Source organism: Nerophis lumbriciformis, linkage group LG28 (assembly GCF_033978685.3).
Source record: "Nerophis lumbriciformis linkage group LG28, RoL_Nlum_v2.1, whole genome shotgun sequence".
NCBI lineage: Eukaryota > Metazoa > Chordata > Actinopteri > Syngnathiformes > Syngnathidae > Nerophis > Nerophis lumbriciformis.
In genome coordinates, this window is record NC_084575.2 from 15,408,089 (window position 1) to 15,433,053 (window position 24,965).

Here is a 24,965-nt window from a genome sequence, read left to right on the forward strand (position 1 = left end):
ATAAATATATATGTATATATATATATATATTTACACACAAGTGTTTAATTAATATATGTAATAATAAATAATGTAACTTTTTTTTAATAATTATAATTTAATAATTATTTTTAATTTAAATATATTTCAAGAAAATATTCATGTCATATATTACTTGTGTATCTTACATATGCTAAATTTTTTCAAAATGTGTTAATTAAAATTAAATTAAACCAGGTCGAGAGCCGAGTGCTTTGTTAGGAAACAAACACGCACACACACACACACACACACACACACACACACACACACACACACACACACACACACACACACACACACACACACACACACTTCTAAAAGGTATAAAGGGGTCAAAAGTCAATGAAACCAAAAGTGGAGAAGTCAGGCCTCAGTCGCGTCCTCCTCCTGTGATCTGCAGCAGGAAGCTGAAGAGGTAGATGATGTCCAGGTAGATGCTGAGCGTGGCAAAGACGTACTCTTCGGGACTGATGGCGTAGCGTTTGTTCCCCAGCAGCATCTGAGTGTCGAAGGCCAGGAACTTGAGAAGACAGATGTATGGTTTAACAGGATGTCCACAAACAAAGTTCCTATTTAGCGTTACCTCCACCTGGGACTTATTGCTAGGGTCAAGTGGACGCAATAAACAAATCTAGGTTGTGTGCACATGGTCGCCACCTAGAGGACTGGAGTGTTTTGAAAAATCCAATTCTGCATCCAAGTAGGTGTTCAGCACTAGTCCACAGGGTGTGTGCTTTAAATATGCAGAATGTCAGTGACTAAGGAAGTCCGAGGTGGAGGTTTGTGCTTTGAAACCAGCCAATCAGGTTGTTGCCATTCTCACCAGCGTGAAGAGGATGGCTCCTAAAACGGCATAAATGGCGTGCAACCAAGGAACCTGTGGGACAATGTGGTACAGAAGCGCAGTTCAGAAAGAAGCTGTAGGCAGTAACTCCTACGAGACGGGAGCGTCTGAACACTCGCTTTTGGACGTGTGCTGGAAAGGAGGGACTCACGTATCCGAAGGGGACGACGATGGACAGCATGATGGCGCACAGCAACATGACCACGCACAGTGAGAACAGGACGCCCTGACAGGAAGTGATGTCAACCTGGAAACGGCGGGAAAGGCTCCATTATTAATGTGTATAATAACAATCATGTTGTTTGGCTTATATACAATACAATGCCAATATTAGTAGTGGCTGATACCAATATCAAGCTGATGCGATATTATTATTATTATTATATTGAGAGCACCCAGCATGGACGAATAGAACAGACAAGTCATTGTTTTGTCTGCTCGCGGAAAACAAACATCCTAATCTACGATTTGACTCCCTCGAATGGCCTTGACGCTGTGAAAACAGGACCAGGCTGTTCTGAAAAACACCCCCGAGGACACCTCAGTGATGGACGCTTTTGACCTCCCTCCCTCAACGACACCTGGAGTCAATCTTTTGCAGATCGGCCTCAGTCTATAAAAAAAAATTACATCATCACACCCAAGACAATTGGGCACACACACCCCCTCCCCCCACCCCACGCCTTCACCACCGCTTGTTTCCCCTCGGGTGATGGTCGGATGGCAGCGCTTCATAGCAGCGGTCGCCTTCCAGGGCCCCAACTCCCCGCCCCTCTGTTCCGAGTTTGTCGTGATTAAATGTAACGTGTTTATGTGTGCATTGCATGGAGGTTTTTTCCCACTCCAGACTAGGCCCCCTTAGGAGTCCAGTCTAGATTGTATTTCTTCACTCATCTTTTTCCCCAGCGTTTTACCTTTTTCCCATCTTTTACGGGGTGCCTTGTGGCGACCCATCAGCGTTCCTGTTCTGTAACCCTGTACACTGTTTGTTCGTTTAATCTTGAACGGGTTTGTGCTCAAAACAAAGTTTTGTTGTACTTGTGCAATGACAATAAAGACCTATCTATCTATATATCTATTAGCACATTGATCATTTCGTAGTGAGGAATGTTAAAAAATGCTTAGTCAAGTGAAATGATTCCAACTGAGAACGATGGTAAGCATGAAAAACATTAACCTATTTATTATTAACCCTTTCCAATGGACTTATCCCGTCCTCAAGTTAAAGTGGAGTGGTAATTGTGTTTTGGCGACACCTCGTGGCCACGATAAATCATGAAGCGAAGGCCATGACACAGTAAGCTGAATGATGCGGACACGTTTGTTACTGGATACTTTCTAACACGCCTCTGCCTTGGAGACTGTGTGTGTGTAAGTATTTTATTGTCACGGCCAGGGCGCATTCCATCTTTGCGCTCTGCTTGCCGCGCCTCGGCACGCGTCACACCCACATGCCAGCAAGGCTGTGGGCGATCAGCAATCAGCGCACCTGGACCTGATGAGCAGGAGCTGTATAAAGGACCAGTGGACCCAAGAATCCATGGGGGAACTTAGTTTACCCTTGGTGTACCTTTCTTCCCGAGTTTTACCAGTTGTTTCCCCCGTGGTTTTGGACTGCCTTCCTCGATCCTCGACCCTCGCTCTGGACACGGACTCCGACGCCTCTCTCTGCCCCACGGACCTCACGCGGATCACGGACCCCTTTTGCCTAGCCCCCTTTGGATTTGTCTGCTTCCTCATCTAACATCACGGTAACACACAACAGCTAACTACACACATAGTCTAACACCACTCACTCTTGGATTGTGACTCACACTCAATTTCCATAGTTATTATTATTATTGTTTGATTATTATATATATGGTAATATATATAATAAAATACATAGAGCTATACCACCCCCTGGTGTCTTTGCCGTCAACTCCCTCGGCAATACATAACATTTATATTTGTTTATATTGTGTTCTTTTAGACCAGCGGTGTCAAACTCATTTTCATTGAGGGCCACATCGCAGTAATGGTTGCTTTCAAAGGGACGCTTTTTTAAAATTAATTTACATTATGCATGCGGGTAATAACCTGTGATTAATCATGATTAATGGAAATGCATATGCATTTGATTATTATGTATTTTTTTAATGTATAACTTGCTTTAAAATCATGAATAAAGGTGAAAAGCAGATATTGAACTATTTGTTTGTATCTCACAAAAATAGTTTTGCAATACAGTATATAATAATATAATTGACACGATCAGATAATATTAAAGTTTAAAATATGCATTTTTTTTCTGTCAAAATTTAAAAAGAAGGAATGCATTTAGTAAAAGAAATTAATAAATTATTTCATCGAAACCCTTTTTTCCAGGCTTTCACGGGCCACATAAAATGATGCGGCGGGCCAGAACCGGCCCCCGGGCCTTGAGTTTGATACCTGTGTTTTAGACTGCTATATTGTTCAACTAAGAACACTTATCGCGCTTGTGTGCTATTGCGTGCTTAGCTGCTGTGTAGCTGCTAGCTCCTAGTAGCCTATAGCCTACCATGTTTACCTTTTACAATACAAGAAAAGTCCAACCCTGAGTGCTTATTGGAGGACATTTAAGTCATAACTGCTTGTGTCGTAATAAGCCGATACTTGTTTGTTTTGCTGATATCAGAGTGATATCAATATCAGATGGGGACACCCCATTTATACGATGCATTGTATGTTAGCGGTGCCAAATGTGTGACAATGTCAATTGAGCATGTTATATTACAGACAGTTACTCCATTTTTGGTGCCATGTGTGGTGTCTGCTTCTTCTCACTTTGCTCTGGAAGCTGAAGACGGTGACGGAGAAACACACGATGGCCGTGATTCCCAAACACAGCACCACAGACTTGGTGTTGTAAAAGCTGGAGGAAAGGAGGAGTTTAGCTGCGTATTTATTCTGCATGGAAGTAGACACCAGTGTGGACTCACCTGGACACAAAGCCCATCATGAAGGCCATGCTCAGAGTCTGCGTGAGGAGGAAAGAGTTGAACCAAAAGTTGATGATGATGGTTACAGAAAAAAAAAAAAACACACATTGTGACTTAACGCATACTCACAAAGACAACTAACAAAATGATGTTCCAAGGAACTTGTCTCCTGTTGAAGGTGGGGGAAAAAACTTGGGTCACAACTCCATTAATCCATCATCCAATATTACTATTTTAATGTCATCATTCAATTTTATTAGGAAAATTGTACTGTGTTAATCCGATTTTTATTAGAAATATTTCATCTTACCCATTTAATTAGACAGCTACTTAGAAATATATAAATATTTTTTTCATTTCAATCATATTTTTAATTGAATATATTTTATGTTAATCAATTAATACTTTACCATTTTAATTACATGTTTTATCAGGAATATTTTGTCATAAGAATCTGCTTTTTTATGATTTATTTGTTAGTCAACTTGATGTTTAATAAAAACAAAACAAAAATGTCATTTTAATTAGATGTTTTATTACAAATATTTAATCATTTAATTGTATTTAAATGTTTGTATATTTAATATTGATTTATTCGGGTTTTTTTGGAGTACTTTATCATGTTAATTTGATATAATCAAAATATTTTGTAATGCTATTTTTTGTATTTATGCAGGTTAATTATTTGATGTTTTATTAGGAATATTTTGTTAAAGATTTGACTTTAAGTATTTTATCATGTTAATATTCTTTAATGTTAGTCAGATGTTTATTGTGAATATTTTACCACTTAAATTTGATGTTGTATGAATATTTTATAATGTTGTTTGAAAAATGTATTTGAAATGTTCCACCATTTAATCATATTTTTATTTTGGAAAATGTTATGTTGGTTTGATCTTTTACTCTGAATATTTGATCATGTCAATTTGATACTTTAATCAAATGATTTTGTCACCTTCTTTTTGTTTTAGCGGGTTACTTATTTTATGTTTTATTAGAAATTGAATCCAGTTTAAATATGTTATGTTAATCAGATGTTTATGGTGAATATTCTAACTATCATTTGATGTTTTATTTCATCATGTTAATTAGCAATTGGATTATATTTAATTATTTAATTAGATTTTTATTTTAGAATATTTTACATTGATTTGATGTTTTACTTTGAATATTTTATGTGATTTTTTTTTTTTTTTACCAAATATTGAAGAAATTTAATCTTGATGTTTTATGAGGAAAATTTTGTAGATTTAGTTTTAAATATGTTATCACTAGAATTTGATGTTTTATTATAAATATGTTATCGTGTTAATTACTTGTTTTATTGGTATTATCGGTAATCCTTTAATCAGATTATTAATAAGATATATACTGGAGTTAGTGTGATGTTTGATTATAAATATTGTATTGTGTATTTGACAATGTATTATGAATCTGGTATAATAATTGGATAACACAGGAAACATAATTAATGTTATTTAAAAGTGTATTTAAAATAGTTATATTGTTTTAAGAAAAAAAATGTTCTGTACATCAATTAGATATTTCATTGTAAATATTGTTTAATGTTATAATGTATTAGTGATATTTGATCACGCTAATTTGATGTCTTATTAGGAAACATTTTGTTAGCTATTTTATTAGCAATAAATATTTTGTTTAATTTATTTATTTTACTTTATTTTAATCTTATTTAGGTGTTTTTTCTAAATATTAGATTTTGTTAATTTGATGTTTTATCATAAAATGTTATATTGATGTAATGATTCTAACTCATTAGCGGTACCTGAGGTCTCCACAGCAGGACAAAGCGATGTAAGTGGCGAAGAAGGTGAGACTGTGAAGCAAAGTGTAAAGAAATGAGCATCAAATGGGACATTTTAGTCCACATCTTTGCTGTAGTGTGAGATGAGACACAACAAAGTGATCCACTCACTAGGATGCCATGTACAGGCTGGGGTGGGTCTGAATGAAGAAGCGTGCAGGTGCACTGCAAAGACAAATGGAGATTAACATGACAGAACTAATGTGCCTGTCATTATTATCTTTGCAAAGGTAGAAGACTTGACACTGTATCAATACTTCATGTTGTGAGTATGTGTCATTGTGTAGGGAAGTTAAAGCTTACCAAAATGTGAAGAGAGCGACAATCGCCACGGTCACAAACAGCTGCACCATGAGAATGGCATAGACCTGCAGAAAACAGGCAACATGTTTTGATAATAATAGTTTCAGTCAGGTACGGAGGAGCTAGATGTTATAATATCATGTCAAGTCATCATTAAATGGCCCTGATATGTCAAAAGGCATTAATAAATCATGTTATTTTCCAATATCTTTATAACTGATAACGGTAGTTCAGCCGGGATATGCTCATTTCAAAATTAGATTTACAGCCCCGAAATATTATTGTTTTCATTTCGATGCCCCGCCCTCCACCGTTTGACCAATTAGAAAGTCCGTGAGTGTGTCACATCCAGGTTGCCAGTTACGCCCCGCCACCTTCGTCAGGCTACTGCCACTGGTAAAGTTACTAAACATGTCAGACCTTAGTAAATCTGAAAGGCGTCGTTACGATTCTCAACTTATTCATGACAAAGCCAGGAACAAAACGAGGATGCCTTTGAAAGATGGAGACGACTGAAGGCGGACAATATTTTTTCATCTGACGCCAAACTTGCTAATTTCCTCCTTGATAGGTAAGTCAGGCATTTACGTTTTCTTATTACTTATAAGAAATGGAAATGGACATTTCGCATTATTGTCCAATACAGTTTATGATCTTGTCTAACAAAGCTAGTATGTTTGTGCAACGAGTGTTTGGCATGCTAGCCCGGTCAATGACACATCGACCTATAGGCTAACGGGGGAAATATATGCCCGTTTTTTTTTATTGATTGACACTTTTATTAGTAGATTGCACAGTGAAGTACATATTCCGTACAATTGACCACTAAATGGTAACACCCGAGTAAGTTTTTCAACTTGTTTAAGTCGGTTTGATTCATGATACAGATATATACTATTTTCATAATACAGTCATCACACAAGATAATCATCACAGTATATAAATTGAATTATTTACATTATTTACAATCCGGGGTGTGGGATATGGAGGGCGGGGGGGGTTAGTATCAACACTTCAGTCATCAACAATTGCATCATCAGAGAAATTGACATTGGAACAGTGTAGGTCTGACTTGGTACATATGCACAGCAAGTATTGGACACAGAGAGAGAGATCAGAAATTATAAGAAAAAGTGACTACATTTGATTATTTACAATCCGAGGGGGTATGATGAGGAAGGGAGGGTGTTAGTTTAGGGTTGAAGTTGCCTGGAGGTGTTCTTTTAGTGCGGTTTTGAAGGAGGATAGAGATGCCCTTTCTTTAACACCTGTTGGGAGTGCATTCCACATTGATGTGGCATAGAAAGAGAATGAGTTAAGACCTTTGTTAGATCGGAATCTGGGTTTAACGTGGTTAGTGGAGCTCCCCCTGGTGTTGTGGTTATGGCGGTCAAGGAAGTAGTTTGACATGTACTTCGGTATCAGGGAGGTGTAGCGGATTTTATAGACTAGGCTCAGTGCAAGTTGTTTTACTCTGTCCTCCACCCTGAGCCAGCCCACTTTGGAGAAGTGGGTAGGAGTGAGGTGTGATCTGGGGTGGAGGTCTAGAAGTAATCTGACTAGCTTGTTCTGGGATGTTTGGAGTCTAGATTTGAGGGTTTTGAGGTGCATGCGTAATCGAAAAAGGGTTGAACGAGAGTTCCCGCCAGAATCTTCATGATGCTTTTCGTTAGCCTGTATGTCGATGTGTCATCCATCAGACAGGGCAAAATATATTTTCGACAAATAAAACCTACGTGGATATGGGTAGTGTCAGTGCCTATTTCGTTCTCGATATGCTGATACGCTGAGGAAATGGGCTCCAACATTAGCACGGCTGTCATCATGGCAATGTGAAACGTATGGAGACAGCCAGATCACATGATAAAATAATTCCTCATTCATGTTTGCATATTGTGGACTACATGTACCAAGTTATATGGCAATCTGACACATTTGAAACAGTAGCCTATAGGCATACCTTGGTAAAATGTCTCCTCTTTAGTTTTGGCTAAGCATGCCCTACTTATTTTCACCAATATAACCATTGCTAGTCTTGGTTGTAGTTTGTTTTAGTCTTTGTTTTCTGATAGTACTGACAATAACTACATGATTGCCATTCGTTGTGATATTGTACGCAGGTATGACATACTTCTTCCTGAAAGTAGCCTAATTTATGTGTAAAATGTGTTGGTTATAGATTAGTTATTGACAAAACGCTTGTCTATTCAGCTATTATGGTCCCAGCACCTCAACCCCTAGTAAGAGGCAGTGGAAGTTTGAAGTTCCTTGGAACAGCCCAGTCGATCGAGCTGGATTCCGCTGTGTATCTGGCAACCTCAGTCAGGGAGAGGACTACAGAATTTTGACCGTGATTGCAGTACCATTTCTGGCCACATTATTACAAATGGCATCTTTAAAAGTGAAGGTCAGGATGTGGAACTACCTCTGGTTATAGTCAGGCGTCTACCCGGCAAACAAGTTCAGTACCACCCAGGTTTTGGCTGGCGATAGTGCCAAGGCGAAGCCAGAGCTTGAAATATATTCTGTAATTTCTTCCCAGTTATTGCCAGATGAATCGCACGAAAAGTATGTGTCGTACCTTCCTGATGAAGGTCCGCCTGATGGTCTGGTCATCCCAGGAAAACTGCGCCTGCATCTCCTCGTAGCCTGAATAAAGCAGAGGCCGATAGTGGGGATGTTCACACGTGAGACAAAACACTTGGAAGTTGATGACGGAGGTTTGTGCAAGGTTTTACCTGCAGTCGCTTCCTGATAAGATGGCGGCTCATTCTGAATGTTGACCTGCTGACATAAAAGAGGTGCTGACACTGTCTGAAAGTATGTGTTACATTTTTTCAAAAATGAATGCAAATAGCATTTCACTGATAAGTTCATATTGAGCAAAATGAGGCTGCCTGGAAGAGTAACCGCAGCATTGGCGTGACCCAGGGGTCAGCAACCCGTGGCTCTAGAGCCGCATTCATTCGCGCCACCCTAGTGGCTCTCTGGAGCTTTATCAAAAATGTATGAAAATGACTACGATGGCAGGGAAAAAAATATTTTTTGTTTTAATATGGTTTCTTTAAGAGGACAAACATGATACAAACCTTCCTAATTGTTAGAAATCCCACTGTTTATATTAAACATGCTTCACTGATGAGACTATTTGGCAAGCACCGTTTTGTCCTACTAATTTCAGCGGCCCTTGAACTCACCGTAGTTTGTTTACATGTACAACTTTCTCCGACGCTGCCACAGAAAGACATGTTTTGTGCCACTCCTTCTTTGTCTCTTTTTGTCCACCAAACATTTTATGCTGTGCGTGAATGCACAAAGGTGAGCTTTGTTGATTTTATTGATTTGCTGGAGTGCTAATCAGGCATATTTGGTCAATCCATGACCGCAAGCTAATCGATGCTAACATGCTATTTGGGCTAGCTGTATGTACATATTGCATCATTATGCCTCGTTAGTAGGTACATTTGACCTCATTTAATTTCCTTTACTTATGTCCTCTGTGTGTTTATTTTATATTTGCATGTATCCTGACACATTACATGTATGTAATATTGGCTGCATTTCTCATAGTTGTTTGTGTGCCATGTTGTTCCAGACCACAGCAAACGTTACCCAGCTTGCAAAGACTGTAATAAATCCATTAGATGAAGACAGTCTGTCGTTTTCTTTAACTTGGACACACACACAGACAGTAATTTCCAGGAGTTATCTCATCCTGTGAGAAGCCTTCATTTTACTAATGTTTTCTAATGTTGCAAAAATGTGTAGAATAAAAATTAAAAATACAACATTTCTGTCAGCCTTTGATAGTAGGCTAATATAACCACAGAACAATTTTCATCAGTCCATCTTAGATGAGCTTGGGCCCAGCAAAGCCGGCAACGTTTCTGGGTGTTGCTGATAAATGGCTTTCGCTTTGCATAGTAGAGTTTTAACTTGCACTTACAGATGTAGCAACCAACTGTAGTTACTGACAGTGGTTTTCTGAAGTTTTCCTGAGCCCATGTGGTGATATCCTTTACACACTGATGTTGCTTTTTGATGCAGTACCGCCTGAGGGATCCAAGGTCCGTAATATCATCGCTTACGTGCAGTGATTTCTCCAGATTCTCTGAACCTTTTGATGATATTACGGACCGTAGATTGTGAAATCCCTGAATTCCTTGCAATAGCTCGTTGAGAAATGTTGTTCTTAAACTGTTCGACAATTTGCTCACGCATTTGTTCACAAAGTGGTGACCCTGGCCCCATCCTTGTTTGTGAATGACTGAGCATTTCATGGAAGCTGCTTTTATACCCAATCATGGTACCCACCTGTTCCCAATTAGCCTGTTCACCTGTGGGATGTTCCAAATAAGTGTGTGATGAGCATTCCTCAACTTTCTCAGTCTTTTTTGCCACTTGTGCCAGCTTTTTTTAAACATGTTGCAGGCATCAAATTCCAAATTAGCTAATATTTGCAAAAAATAACAGTTTTACAGTTTGAACGCTAAATATCTTGTCTTTGCAGTCTATTCAATTGAATATAAGTTGAAAATGATTTGCAAATCATTGTATTTAGTTTTTATTTACAATTTACACAACGTGACAATTTCATTGGTTTTGGGGTTTGTACTTTGTAAACACTTTAAGTTGAAGAGTTTCTTGAAGTGGATTATATTAGTACATTGACTGATTTATTTGCTTAATCCATTCCATCATTTAATTCCACATACTGAAGGTCTTAAGTGTTGTACGTGCGTACAAATGTTTTAAATTACATTTTTCTCTAAGATTATATTTCTCCTCTTTTGTTGAGAAGAATTGTTGTACATTCTTGGGTAGCAGATTGTAGTTTGCTTTGTGCATAATTTTAGTTGTTTGCAAATTCACTATATCGTGGAATTTCAGTATTTTCGATTCAATGTGGCTTCGGCGTCACTTGCATGCGCAGCTCGATAAAGTGAAAACATAGGAAGTTGACCGGATTCCGCAAATGAACAAGAAAGTCGCTACTACTCGTACAAAATTAAATAAAAGCCGCCACACCTTAAAAATGAGTGTTTTTCCACGTGAAAATAAACAAAAGTAATATAATGTATGAATAGATATATATAGTGTAATATATTTGGGAGGGTTGTAATCTCTTTATAGCTGTTAAGTAGAGGAGACACAGACATCAGCGTGGATCTGCTTGAGCTTTATTTTTAACTCACTTACGTAAACAATTTATGCAATAAACCTAACATGTAAACAAACACGCTGCAGCGTCAACGCCAGTCCTTCAACAATCGCTATTTCTTCTGAATTAAAATATATATTCGTATATTACATCTAGCCTGTTATTCCTGCACTATTGACAAGTGATGCACCGAAAATTGGAAGACTTTGCTCACCGAAACCGGATGTTGTGATGAAATATCCACCTGCGCTAGCAGGTCGCGTCTTTTCCCCGCACGCACGAGTGACGTAGCTCACTCACCGATGACCAAAAATTTGCATTTGGGTCACATTGGCGTTTAGAGTGAAGTCACAATTCAAAAGGATTACCTCTGGATGTGGCCTGAATCTGATGCAAAAAGGTCAGATTTGAAGCACTTTGGACTGGCAGAAAAAAAATCAGATCTGTGTCACCTGAGGCCAAAAAAAAACAGATTTGGAGTGCAGTGTAAACGGGGCCTAAGATCAATACAAGAGTCAGGTGATTATGATTATTTATTATCCATCCATCCATCCATCCATCCATTTTCTACCGCTTATTCCCTTTGGGGTCGCGGGGGGCGCTGGAGCCTATCTCAGCTACAATCGGGCGGAAGGCGGGGTACACCCTGGACAAGTCGCCACCTCATCGCAGGGCCTTATTATTTATTATGTTTTTGTTATTGTTTACAAACTTTAACCAAATGATTTAAAAGCGTAGTAGATTATATTTTTGCTTTTGTTTAGTTATTGTGTACTATTGACATTGTTTTGATTAAACAATTGTATGTAATTATATAGGATAAGAAACTAGTTGAAATATTGCGTTGATCTTGTTAAGCTGTCAATATCACCATGAATACATCAGTGATCGGTATCGGCCGATCTCACTCGTGTATTATCGGAATGCGCAGCATAAAACCCTGATCAGAACTTCCCTACTTGTGATATATGTTGAAAGTTGGACCTCGGCTCATTTAACAATACGGTGCACGATGATGTAAAGCAGGCTTCGCTACACGTCTTAGCCTGCCAGATACCTGTCAGCCAGCAACAGACACATGAGCTGTATCTTTCTTTACTTGTTTACTTTTTCTTTGGGTTTTCGTGACATCATAAAATTAAGAAAAAAAATATTTTTGTTAAATAAAAACCGGCAACTCAGTCCTTCAATCCGTAGACAGATTCCAACAGGTTGCATGTGAAGAATCTCCCTCTTTGAAAAAGCCAGCAAGGTAAATAATGCACATTAATGCAATACACAGATTAATATACACTAACAAAATATAGCATCAATCATTGATCTAAAATGGTAGGTTCAACATTAAAGCATACCTTATCCTTTTTCATGGTTTCCCTTTGTGTTGGAGAAAAAAAATTAACAATTAAACTCTCGTTGACGCCAAAACGAGAGAAAAATCAGAATACGTCTTCTTCGCAAACTCTGTGACTTGTTGTTGCTCTGATTTTGTCTCCACTGTGAGGATTACGCCGCAGCTTTACGTCCCCTCCATGCCGTTAATCTCTCTCTAACCCTGATCCAAAGCTCGCCCTCTCCTCTTCCTAACGAGGTCGGCCCGGCAAAGTGCAGGTAGTCCAGGAAACGTGGAGAAGAAGCTCGAATGTACCATCCAGCTGATGAAACAACTGTGCTATCTATTTATCTCTTTAGCCGCCATCCTTGATATGTGTTTCTACTCACATTAAACATGTTAATGTGCTACATAGTCCAAACCGGATCTTTAGTTTTAGCCGGGCCAACCGGTGACATCATGCTTTGTGTAAGCGTCTGCTTTGGTAACAGCAGACTAATGAGATGGAAGTTAAGAACATTATGAAACGCTACATTTAATAATCAGATTTACCGTCAATCCTTTTTATTTTACATGTCACAGAAAAGCATATACAATACTTTTTACGAAGTATTCAAAAGGACTCCGGTGATATATACTACTGTATCTCATTAACTTCAAGTCTCCGGTTATTCAGGATGTGCCAATGCATCGGCCCCTGCCGAATAATCCCAGCAGGCACAAGACATTGATACAACGTTGATTATACGTACATGTCCTTTAAAACTGACTTTGAAACAACGTTGCAAAATAGTTGTATTTGTAAATTGAGACAACATTGGTTACCACTGCCAGTTTAGCTAATATAATAACCTCCATTTTCGCAAATAAACTACTTTTCTTTGTATGTTGTCGTTATCTATTCGCATTATCACTGGAGGACGGGGCTAAACCAAGAGCAGAAATGCTAATCGCTAAGATAGCTTGAAACAGCACAAGAAATAAGTGCAAGAAGTCTCGATTTTTATTTTCATGCTTACAAATTAAAGAAGTAACTCCCTTTTGAGAGCAAAAACCAAAGGTTGAGTAGCGCAGTGGTTGTCAAACGTTTTCCCACCAAGAAACACCTCAGAAAAAAAAAAAACTTGGCTCACCAAATACAGTAGCGTAGCAGGCCTAGGTATGCATTAAAAACAAGGCAGAGGTTTTATTTAACATGTATATTTACTATTTTGGCCACTGAAACATTACACACAGTTTAACCAGTAACACTGTGTTTACATATAGGAAAATAAAACACTGTACTTTAATCAAGTGATTCTTTAGAGTACCACTAGATGGAGCCCGCGTACCACTAGTGGTACATGTACCACTGTTTGAGTAGTAGATAGCTGGAGTAGTAGATAGTAGTTTTTACTTTTGTTTAGTTTTTGTGTACTATTGACTCCATTGTGATCAAATCATTGTATGTAATACAACACAACAATGAACTAGTTTAAATATTGTGTTGATATTGTTACATTGTTAATAGCACTCACCTTGAATATATTGAAAAATGTACAGTAAATACATGAGATCTGTATCGGTATTGGTATCGGCCAATCTCACTAATGGAAGATCGGTAAAGGAATCGGCAGCATAAAACCTTGATCGGAACATACCTATTATGCAAAAGTGACTGATTTATTATTATTATTAGAGATGTCCGATGATATCGGACTGCCGATATTATCGGCCGATAAATGCTTTAAAATGTAATATCGGAAATTATCGGTATCTGTTTCAAAAAGTTAAATTTATGACTTTTTAAAACGCCGCTGTACGATTTCCACCCACACAACAATATTGGGGGCGTGCCTTAAAGGCACTGCCTTTGTGTGCCGGCCCAGTCACATAATATCTACGGCTTTTCACACACACAAGTGAATGCAACGCATACTTGGTCAACAGCCATACAGGTCACACTGAGGGTGGCCGTATAAACAACTTTAACACTGTTACAAATATGCGCCACACTGTGAACCCACACCAAACAAGAATGACAAACACATTTCGGGAGAACATCCGCACCGTAACACAACATAAACACAACAGAACAAATACCCAGAACCCCTTGCAGCACTAACTCTTCCAGGACGCTACAATATAGACCCCCCCCCCCCCCCCCCCCCCAAACCTCAACCTCCTCATGCTCTCTCAGGGAGAGCATGTCCCAAATTCCAAGCTGCTGTTTTGAGGCATGTTAAAAAAAAAAAAGCACTTTGTGACTTCAATAATAAATATGGCAGTGCCATGTTGGCATTTTTTCCATAACTTGAGTTGATTTATTTTGGAAAACCTTGTTACATTGTTTAATGCATCCAGCGGGGCATCACAACAAAATTAGGCATAATAATGTGTTAATTCCACGACTGTATATATCGGTATCGGTTGATATCGGAATCGGTAATTGAGAGTTGGAGAATATCGGGATATTGGTAATCGGCAAAAAAGCCATTATCGGACATCTCTAATTATTATTATTACTTGATGATAGCACCAAATGTAATAAATATGTACCATCATCTACCTCACATTTTTGCTCCATTTTCAATTTTAAGGTTGAAGCTTTTCATGACGCCAGGACGAAAAACCCCAACCACTATGTAAAAAAAAAGAAGAAAAACAAGCAGGCTTCACTACACGTCTTAAAATATAACCTGGCACTTCTCTCAGCTATTTTTCAGTCAGTTACAGATCTGGGAGCTGTAACTTTGATCATGTTGTTTTCGCTTCAGGGAATGCGCTAACCTCGCATGATGTTGCTGCTAACGTTAGCAATGTAGCTCACTTAGCCATGCTATTTAGTTACACTTAAGAACGGGATTTGAAGTTATTACATACTTTGGAAGTGTATATTACACAACAAAAACAGAAGTATTTGATGTTAAGAGGTTCCAATCGTGTTTATTTACAAGCTAGTAAAATGTCATATCTTCAAAGCTAACCTGCTTTGCCTACCTGTTGCGCGGGGGTCCGTGCCCGTCTGTTTGGCTTGTAGGGTGTCGGCCCGGGCCTGCCCTGGCACACCGCCTTCCTTAGGTAAGATTAAAAAATTCACATTGTCGAAAAAGTTGTCTTGGCACCGGAAAAAGTTTTGGCAACAAATTAATACAAAAATTGGAAAAATACAATATTTTTTGTGGAGGTTTTTTTGATACCAATATTTATATTTGTGTACACGTTTATTGTGTTTGTGTGTTTCAAAGGTTTTTATGATCGCTTTTCTTTTTTTACGGTTTTGTTTCTTTTTTTTTCGGTTTCGCTTCTTTTTTTTACGGTCTCAAACTAAAGGCAGTGCCTTAGCGTGAGGGGCGGGGCTTACAACAAGTTTACCCGGAAGCAGTTTTACGGGACTGGAAAAACACCGTAGAAGAAGAAAGGAGGACCGATAGCGTCAAAAATCAAGTTTAAAAAGTTGTATGAGATCTAAAGCCCTGAATATAAAGATGTCATAGGGACAAGCGGTAAAAAAATGGATGGATATTTCAAACATGTGCTTTGGCCTAAGTGCATCAGGGAACCTTTTATACAACACTCCCGGGGGGTTTCTCTTGGTGAAGTCGGTGTCTGAGCGCTGTTTTGCGGCGAGGGGGAAGGTTACCGCCCGGCCTCCTGGAGCAAGGAAATAAGTCCCTGGACAAAGAAGGACTTCAAGGACAAAAACTAAAGGATATAAATCAGAGTCAATAGTAGTTTTTGTTAAGTTATTTTGCGCTGTTGATGTTATTTTGCTCTGAATATTCCATCCATTTTCTACCGCTTATTCCCTTTTGGGGTTGCGGGGGGCGCTGGAGCCTATCTCAGCTACAATCGGGCAGAAGGCGGGGTACACCCTGGACAAGTCGCCACCTCATCGCAGGGCCAACACAGATAGACAGACAACATTCACACTCACATCCACACACTAGGGCCAATTTAGTGTTGCCAATCAACCTATCCCCAGGTGCATGTCTTTGGAGGTGGGAGGAAGCCGGAGTACCCGGAGGGAACCCACGCAGTCACGGGGAGAACATGCAAACTCCACACAGAAAGATCCCGAGCCCGGGATTGAACCCAAGACTACTCAGGACCTTCGTATTGTGAGGCAGATGCACTAACCCCTCTGCCACCGTGAAGCCCTGAATATTGAATGTACTAAAAGGGAATAAAGAAATAATGGAAGATGCAACATAAAACACATATAACACAGAGTAGGTAATAAAATGAGCTGTATCTGAGCTATCAGATCTTGTTATTGTTCATGTGCCTGATGGCCGACGGGAAAAAACGTATATTCAATTGAATAGACTGCAAAGACAAGATATTTAATGTTCGAACTGAGAAACGTAATGTCTATCTGTGCCGGTGTCCATTGTATCAATGGACTCATACTATAATGAAAGCAAGTCATTGATTTCCAGAATATGTGTAATTTATTAATGCTGAAATTCTGACAACTGACGTTTCAGCATTAAGGATAGTTTACGCCATTTACGCAAGCGTTCTTCTTCTCCTCCTCTTTGGGCTTGCCGTTTAACCATCAAACAAACGCCATGGGAACATCGCACCCTGGAGTTACAAATTACGATGGGTAACAGATTTCGGTACAACACCGGCACTGCGATTAGGTGGCGACTTGTCCAGGGTGTACCCCGCCTACTGCCCGAATGCAGCTGAGATAGGCTGCAGCGACCCCCCACGACCCTGAAAGGGATAAGCGGTAAAAAAATGGATGGATGGATCATTAACTTAGAATTTAATGGCAGCAACACATTGCAACCAAGTTGGCACAGGGGAATTTTTACTACTGTGTTACATGGCCTTTCCTTTTAACAACACTCAGTAAACGTTTGGGAACTGAGGACACCAATTTTTGAAGCTTTTCAAGTGGAATACTTTCCCATTCTTGCTTGATGTACAGCTTAAGTTGTTAAACAGTCCGGGGTCTCCGTTGTGGTATTTTAGGCTTCACATTGCGCCACACAGGTCTGTACTAAAGGCAGGCCAGTCTCGTACCTGCACTCTTTTACTATGAAGCCACGCTGTTGTAACACGTGGCTTGACATTGTCTTGCTGAAATAAGCAGGGGCGTGCGTCCATGATAACGTCGCTTGGATGGCAACATATGTTGCTTCAAAACCTGTATGTACCTTTCAGCATTAATGGTGCCTTCACAGATGTGTAAGTTACCCATGCCTGGGGCACTAATAGACCCCCATACCATCAGAGATGCTGGCTTTTGAACTTTGCGCCAACAACAATCCGGATGGTTCTTTTCCTCTTTGTTCTGGAGGACACAACATTTACAGTTTCCAAAAACAATTTCAAACGCAACGCTTTTACACTTTGCATCAGTCCATCTTAGATGAGTTCGGGCCCAGCGAAGCCGGGGCGTTTCTGGGTGTTGTTGATGAATGGCTTTGGCTTTGCATAGTAAAAAAAAAGTTAAAGTACCAATGATTGTCACACTCACACACACTAGGTGTGGCGAAATTATTCTCTGCATTTGACCTATCACCCTTGATCACCCCCTGGGAGGTGAGGGGAGCAGTGGGCAGAGTATTAACTTGCACTTCCAGATGTAGCGACAAACTGTAGTTACTGACAGTGGTTTTCTGAAGTGTTCCTGAGCCCATGTGGTGATATCCTATACACACTGATGTCGCTTTTTGATGCAGTACCGCCAGGGATCGAAGGTCCGTAATATCATCGCTTACGTGCAGTGATTTCTTCAGATTCTCTGAAACTTTTGATGATATTGCGGACCGTAAATTGTGAAATTCCTGAATTCCTCGCAATAGCTGGTTGAGAAATGTTGTTCTTAAACTGTTCGACAATTTGCTCACGCATTTGTTCACAAAGTGCCGACCCTTGCCCCTTCCTTGTTTGTGAATGACTGAGCATTTCATGGAAGCTGCTTTTATACCCAATCATGGCTATGAGCTATGCCGCCCAATCGGTTGGTACAGTGGCCGTGCCAGCAACTTGAGGGTTCCAGGTTCGATCCCCGCTTCCACCATCCTAGTCACTGCTGCTGTGTCCTTGGGCAAAACACTTTACCCACCAGCTCCCAGTGCCACCCACACTGGTTTAAATGTAACTTAGATATTGGGTTTCACTATGTAAAGCGCTTTGAGTCACTAGAGAAAAACGCTATATAAATATAATTCACTCACACTCACTCACGTGGCACCCACCTGTTCCCAATTAGCCTGTTCACCTGTGGAATGTTCCAAATAAGTGTTTGATGAGCATTCCTCAACTTTCTCAGTCTTGTTTGCCACTTGTGCCAGCTTTTTTTGAAACATGTTGCAGGCATCAAATTTCAAATGAGCTAATATTTGCAACAACAAAAAAACAACGTTTTCCAGTTCGAACATTAAACATCTTGTCTTTGCAGTCTATTCAATTGAATATAGGTTGAAAAGGATTTGCGAATTATTGTATTTTGTTTTTATTTACGATTTTCACATTGTGCCAACTTCACTGGTTTTGGGGTTTGTAATTCAAGTACATATTGTTTGAAACAATTGTATTTTTAATAATAATATAAGTAATTATTATTATTATTATTATCACTGTTATTCATTATCAATAGTGCTATTTCTATTGGAATTTTTATGTTACAAAAATTACAACTGTGTATGTATATCATGCTTAGCTGTGATGTACACTGAAACTAAAATACAGTAAAATTGCTCACCTTTCGGAAACATAATCTGTTTGTAGAGCGAATTAGTGGTTGTCTGGTACGAAATTCAAGTTAGAGCAAAATAGTGGTTGAACCCGCCAGAAAAGAGGAAGTCGAAGAAGACGCCGCGTTAGCGAGCTTGTCACAACCGGAAATGGACTCGGAACCTGATCGAGGACACCTCCACCTCATTACCAGTTCCGCGCTCGTTTGCCGTCCAAATGTATGCGATACTCTTACAAATAATGTCGTTTTTTTTTTGCGCGTCTCAAAGTTCCCAAAAGTGTCATTTTTATACCGCACACAACTGTACTAATGGACAACTGTAGCTCCAGGTGTCAATAACGATGACGTCACTGCACTACTTATGAAGGTACTGTAGTAATCACGGTAGGTTGTACACTATATTTTACGTTTTTGTCTATATATATTTTTTGTTTATGTGTGAGGAATTCAGATATTTTAACACATGTATTAAATAATGATCTATAGGTTAATATTATGACGTTGAAGCCCATTTCGACGCTTTTGTACGCTTCTGTATGCGTTTCTACCTTTTCTCCACAAGATGTCAGCAGAGGACCAGAATTTCCTGTTCACTTTAAAATGGCCTCTTCAATCTTTACTCAGGTATCACGTCGATATGGGCGACAAGTGCAGATTGGGGTTTTCAAAGTGTGGCACAGTACGCCTCATTTTAGAGATTATTATAATAATAATAGATTTTATTTGTAAAAAGCATTTTACATCGAGTAAACAACCTCAAAGTGCTACAGTGTTTTAAAAATATAAAAATAAAAAGATAATAAAAATAAATACCAATAAAAACTAGAACAGCCAAATAGCTAGAACTAGTATACATATATCTAAAAAAATAATAATAATAATTTTTTTAAAGAAGGGTTTTTAAGCCTTTTTTAAAAGCATCCACAGTCTGTGGTGCCCTCGGGTGGTCAGGGAGATCATTCCTACAGACTGGGAGCGGCGGAGCCAAAAGCCCAATCTCCCATTGTTCGTAGCTTTGTCCTCGGAGGTTGGAGGAGGTTAGCCTGTCCGGAGCGGAGGTGTCGAGTGGAGGATTTGGGGGTGAGTAGTTCTTTGAGGTAGAGGGGGGCATTTCCATGGAGGCACTGGTGGGTTAGTAGGGAGACTTTGTATTCAATTCCTGAGTGGAACAGGAAGCCAGTGAAGGGATTTGAGAATTGGTGTGATATGGTCATATTTCCGCACTCTCATCAGGATCCGAGCAGCACTATTCTGTATGTATTGCAGCTTCTGGATGTTCTTGCTGGGGATCCCGACAAGAAGTGCGTTGCAGTAGTCTAGCCTTTAGTACAATTCCCTACACTTTGAAAACAAACTGAGTTTGCCCACACTTGGTGACATCTTATCCTGTGTTTGAGTTTGTTGGTGCAGATGGTGTTCACGCTTGGTGTTCACACTGGTCCGGCCCTCGGTTCGGTTAACTCAGGGGTGTCAAACGTTCGGCCTGAGGGCCGGATCAGGCCTGCGAACAGGTGATATCCGGCCGGCAGGATGAGTTTGCTAGGTATTAAAATGAACTCTGAAATTTTAGAATGAAAGAAACAGCTGTTCTAAATGTGTCCACTAGATGTCGCAATTCTTTGTATCTTTGTAGATGATGCTACATACACTATATTGCCAAAAGTATTTGGCCACCCATTCAAATGATCGGAATCAGGTGTCCTAATCACTTGGTCCGACCACAGGTGTATAAAATCAAGCACTTAGGCATGGAGACTGTTTCTACAAACATTTGTGAAAGAATGGGCCGCTATCAGGAGCTCAGTGATTTCCAGCGTGGAACTGTCATAGGATGCCACCTGTGCAACAAACCCAGTCGTGAAATTTCCTCGCTCCTAAATATTCCGGAGTCAACTGTCGGCTTTATTATAAGAAAATGGAAGCGTTTGGGAACAAGCTCTAGTGGTGGTGTAAAGCACATCGCCGCTGGACTCTAGAGCAGTGGAGACGTGTTCTCTGGAGTGATGAATCATACTTTTCCATCTGGCAATCTGATGGACGAGTCTGGGTTCGGAGGTTGCCAGGAGAACGTTACATTTCGGACTGCATTGTGCCGAGTGGGAAATTTGGTGGAGGAGGAATTATGATGTGGGGTTGTTTTTCAGGAGTTGGACTTGGCCCCTTAGTTCCTGTACAGCCCTTACCTTTGGGCTGGTACCGAGGGCGAGCGACTGTGTTGACCAGTTTGACGCGTGTAAATCTTAGAATGTCCAGTACTGTAGAACTGTGTTTGGATATGACAATCCGTTTATTACAAGCTATCTAAATTAAATCAAATGTAAGTTGTATAACAAAGTATGCTAACCTTGAATGGCACATTATAACAGCATTGTCACCACAAGTCACGACACGACACCACACGGTCGAAAACTGTTTGTCCTCCAATCGCCCTGCCCATGCTCACACCTGAACCCAATTTAAGGAGGCTGCCATGGTAACCCCACCATAGCAACAGTCCCCTCCCTGTCGACACTTCCTGGTTCTTAACAGGAAGTGGGCGGAGCAATCTGCCAAAAAAAGGAAATACAACATGCTGAACCCAACAATCAATTAGAGAAAATAAAATAAAAGCATTATAAACAAATAGGGAAATTTGGCTCCAACAGTTCCAGTGAAAGGAACTTTGAATGCTCCACGATACCAAAGCATTTTGGACAATTCCATGCTCCAACCGTGTGGGAACAGTTTGGAGCGGGCCCCTTCCTCTTCCAACATGACTGTGCACCAGTGCACAAAGCAAGGTCCATAAAGACATGGATGACAGAGTCTAGTGTGGATGAACTTGACTGGCCTGCACAAAGTCCTGACCTGAACCCGATAGAACACCTTTGGGATGAATTAGAACGGAGACTGAGAGCCTTCCCAGAAAAGTTGGAGCTGTATAATAGCTGCAAAAGTTGGACCGACGCCATATTGAACCCTATGGGTTAGGAATGGGATGGCACTTCAAGTTCATATGTGAGTTAAGGCAGGTGGCCAAATACTTTTGGCAATATAGCGTATGTACAAATGAAACCACATAATGTTAGTACATTAGTCGAGAAAAATGGTCAAACTACATAAATAACATCCTGTAATTTGATTTTGATATACATTTTTTTTATCTTGATAGATTGAAAATTAACACCAATGAGTTGACTAATGAACATTATGATATAATTTATTCAGAAAATATAAATAACGACAAATAAAGATAGAATACTATTAACCGCAACATTTAAGTGTTAAAAAACCCCCAACAACATTATGATTTCTACAATTTCAGAATGTGCTTGTTCTATTTTTAAACAAAGAAAACAATCTGAAGTTGTCTTTAATTTTAAGTAAACATGCCGTGAATTTACCACTTGGGAGTAGATTTATTTTCCATGTGGCCCCCGATCTAAAATGAGTTTGACAACCCTGGGTTAACTGTATTTACCCTTGACCAAACCAAGCGTAATAGCAGAGCAAATGGACTCAAGTTCATTTTAGCCGGTCCAACCGAGACGGGTATGAACGCACTTGAGTAGGACATAATGTGAACACCGAACGCACCAAAACATAAAATATGTTGTCACCAAATGCGTGCAAAACAGAAATCTCAGTCAAAATCATCAAAAAATAAAAGTTGAATGCAAGTCCAGAAGTGTAATAACTTAATATTTTCAGCAAAGGGGTTGTGTTGCTTATTGCAGTCTGGGGAAGTCGTCAAAAACGCAATCTTCTTGCATACTTTCTGATGTCTGATTTTGTCCAGCTGACATCTCAGCTGGTAAAAATTCTGCCATGGAACCATAAGTTGTACGATCGTATGTGATGCAAAATACATCTTGTTTTCGTTGGACAATGAACAGTCCAATCGGGGCATAACTTATACATATTAGACTTAGACTTCCTTTTTATTGTCATTCAAATTTTAACTTTACAGCACAGATAAGAACGGAATTTCGTTACATAAGCTCATGGTAGTGCAGGATAAAAAAGCAATAAGGTGCATATATAAATAAATATATATATAAAATAAATAAATATATATAAATAAATAAATAGATTACTGTACGGATAAATATATTGCACTTTTTCACATGCGTCCACGTTTATGGATGTATGTTATATTGTCTTTTTTATTCCAGCGAGTTAATCCATTTTGGGGGGAGTTGAGGGGATAATTTAATTATGATGCGTTCAAGAGTCTTACGGCTTGAGGGAAGAAGCTGTTACAGAACCTGGAGGTTCTGCTTCGGAGGCTGCGGAACCTCTTTCTAGAGTCCAGCAGTGAAAACAGTCCTTGGTGGGGGTGGGAGGAGTCTTTGCAGATTTTCTGAGCCCTGGTCAGGCAGCGGCTTTTTGCGATCTCCTGGATAGGAGGAAGAGGAGTCCTGATGATCTTTTCCGCCGTCCTCACCACTCTCTGGAGAGACTTCCAGTCTGAGGCATTGCAGGCTCCAGTCCAGACAGAGATGCTGTTGGTCAGCAGGCTCTCTATAGTGCCTCTGTAGAATGTGCTGAGAATGGGGGGAGGGAGCTGTGGTCTTTTCATACGACGCAAAAAGTGCATGCGCTGCTGAGCTCTTTTTACAAGAGCTCCGGTGTGTAGGGACCAGGTTATATTGTCAGTTATCTGCACCCCCAGGAACTTGGTGCTGCTTACTATCTCCACTGCTGTGTCGTTGATGAAGAGTGGAGCGTGGCTGGACTGGTGCTTCCTGAAGTCAACGATGATCTCCTTGGTCTTGTTGACATTCAGGACCAGGTTGTTGGTTCTGCACCAGTCAACCAGATGTTTCACCTCCTCCCTGTAGTCCATGTCATTGTTGTCACGGATGAGGCCCACTACTGTCGTGTCGTCCGCATACTTCACAATGTGGTTGGTAGTGGACCTGGCGCAGCAGTCATGGGTCATCAACGTTAACAGCAGCGGACTAAGGACGTAGCCCTGGGGGGAGCCGGTGCTCAGGGAGATGGCAGTGGAGGTGTTGTTGCCCACTCTCACAGACTGGGGTCTGTCTGTGAGGAAGTCAAGCAGCCAGTTGCATAGGGGGGTACTGAATCTGAATATGCTTAACTAAGTATTATTTAATCCACAGGCCAAAATGCAAATGTGAACGCATACCTACTCTGAAGTGTTTCTATTCTTGGTACAGACCAGAGTACTAAACTATAAGTGTGAACACACCATTAATTTCAACCTGGTGGCTTGTGAGTGTGTTCATGATCTTTTGGATTTATTTCCGTCGTCTCAGCATCAAGTAAGACACGTATTGTCAGACAAGGCGTGCAAAGGAAACTTTGGTGATATTAATTCTGAAATGGCGATATCAGTTCATTATAGGCTATTGCTAAATAAGCAAATCTAAGACAGTGAAATATAAATGGTTGTGAAGATCAGAGTTACTGTTTTTGCATAATGTTTCTAAACTGTAGTTAGAATTTTCCCAAACCTTCCTTTAGATAGAGAACATGGTGCCAATGGGAGCTTCTCTTTGAAATGTCCGCTACGCTGACTGTATGTGCATGGGTTTAATACCATTTAACCTAATGCACTTTCAAAATTCTCCCCCTTCTGTGGTTTCCGCAAGCTTGTAAATTGCATACCAGCGTTCAATTTTTTTATCGCCTACTCAAAATTCAAGCGATTTTGTTTCCATGTTTGCTTGCCCCTAATGCCTCTCAGACTCTGTGAATGATTGGCTGGTTTCTTCTGTTGCTAGGTTACCGCTGCACCGTACACCACGGCAATGCTGATGGTTGCATCTCGCTAGGAGAATAGGAAAGAAAAGGAGCACAAGGAACTTGC

At 40.0% G+C, this 24,965-nt stretch overlaps 1 protein-coding gene across 2 annotated transcripts; it reads right to left on the minus strand.

Moving 5' to 3' along the window:
• Positions 1-245: 245 nt before the first annotated feature.
• faim2b (Fas apoptotic inhibitory molecule 2b) lies at positions 246-12,779 on the minus strand. Of its 2 annotated transcripts, none has more exons than XM_061923689.1 (12): positions 12,473-12,779; positions 8,698-8,746; positions 8,541-8,608; positions 5,960-6,024; positions 5,768-5,821; positions 5,618-5,668; positions 3,958-3,997; positions 3,829-3,866; positions 3,674-3,761; positions 1,017-1,112; positions 845-898; positions 246-541 (listed from the first exon to the last, which is right to left on the minus strand). In XM_061923689.1, exons 1-12 carry the CDS (start codon positions 12,485-12,487, stop codon positions 392-394), a joined length of 768 nt encoding a protein of 255 aa, XP_061779673.1. In that variant the 5' UTR covers positions 12,488-12,779; the 3' UTR covers positions 246-391. The 2 variants fall into 2 exon arrangements, with proteins under 2 accessions (XP_061779673.1, XP_061779674.1); XM_061923690.1 differs by having other exon boundaries at positions 8,698-8,743; positions 12,473-12,776.
• Between the last annotated feature and the right edge of the window lie 12,186 nt (positions 12,780-24,965).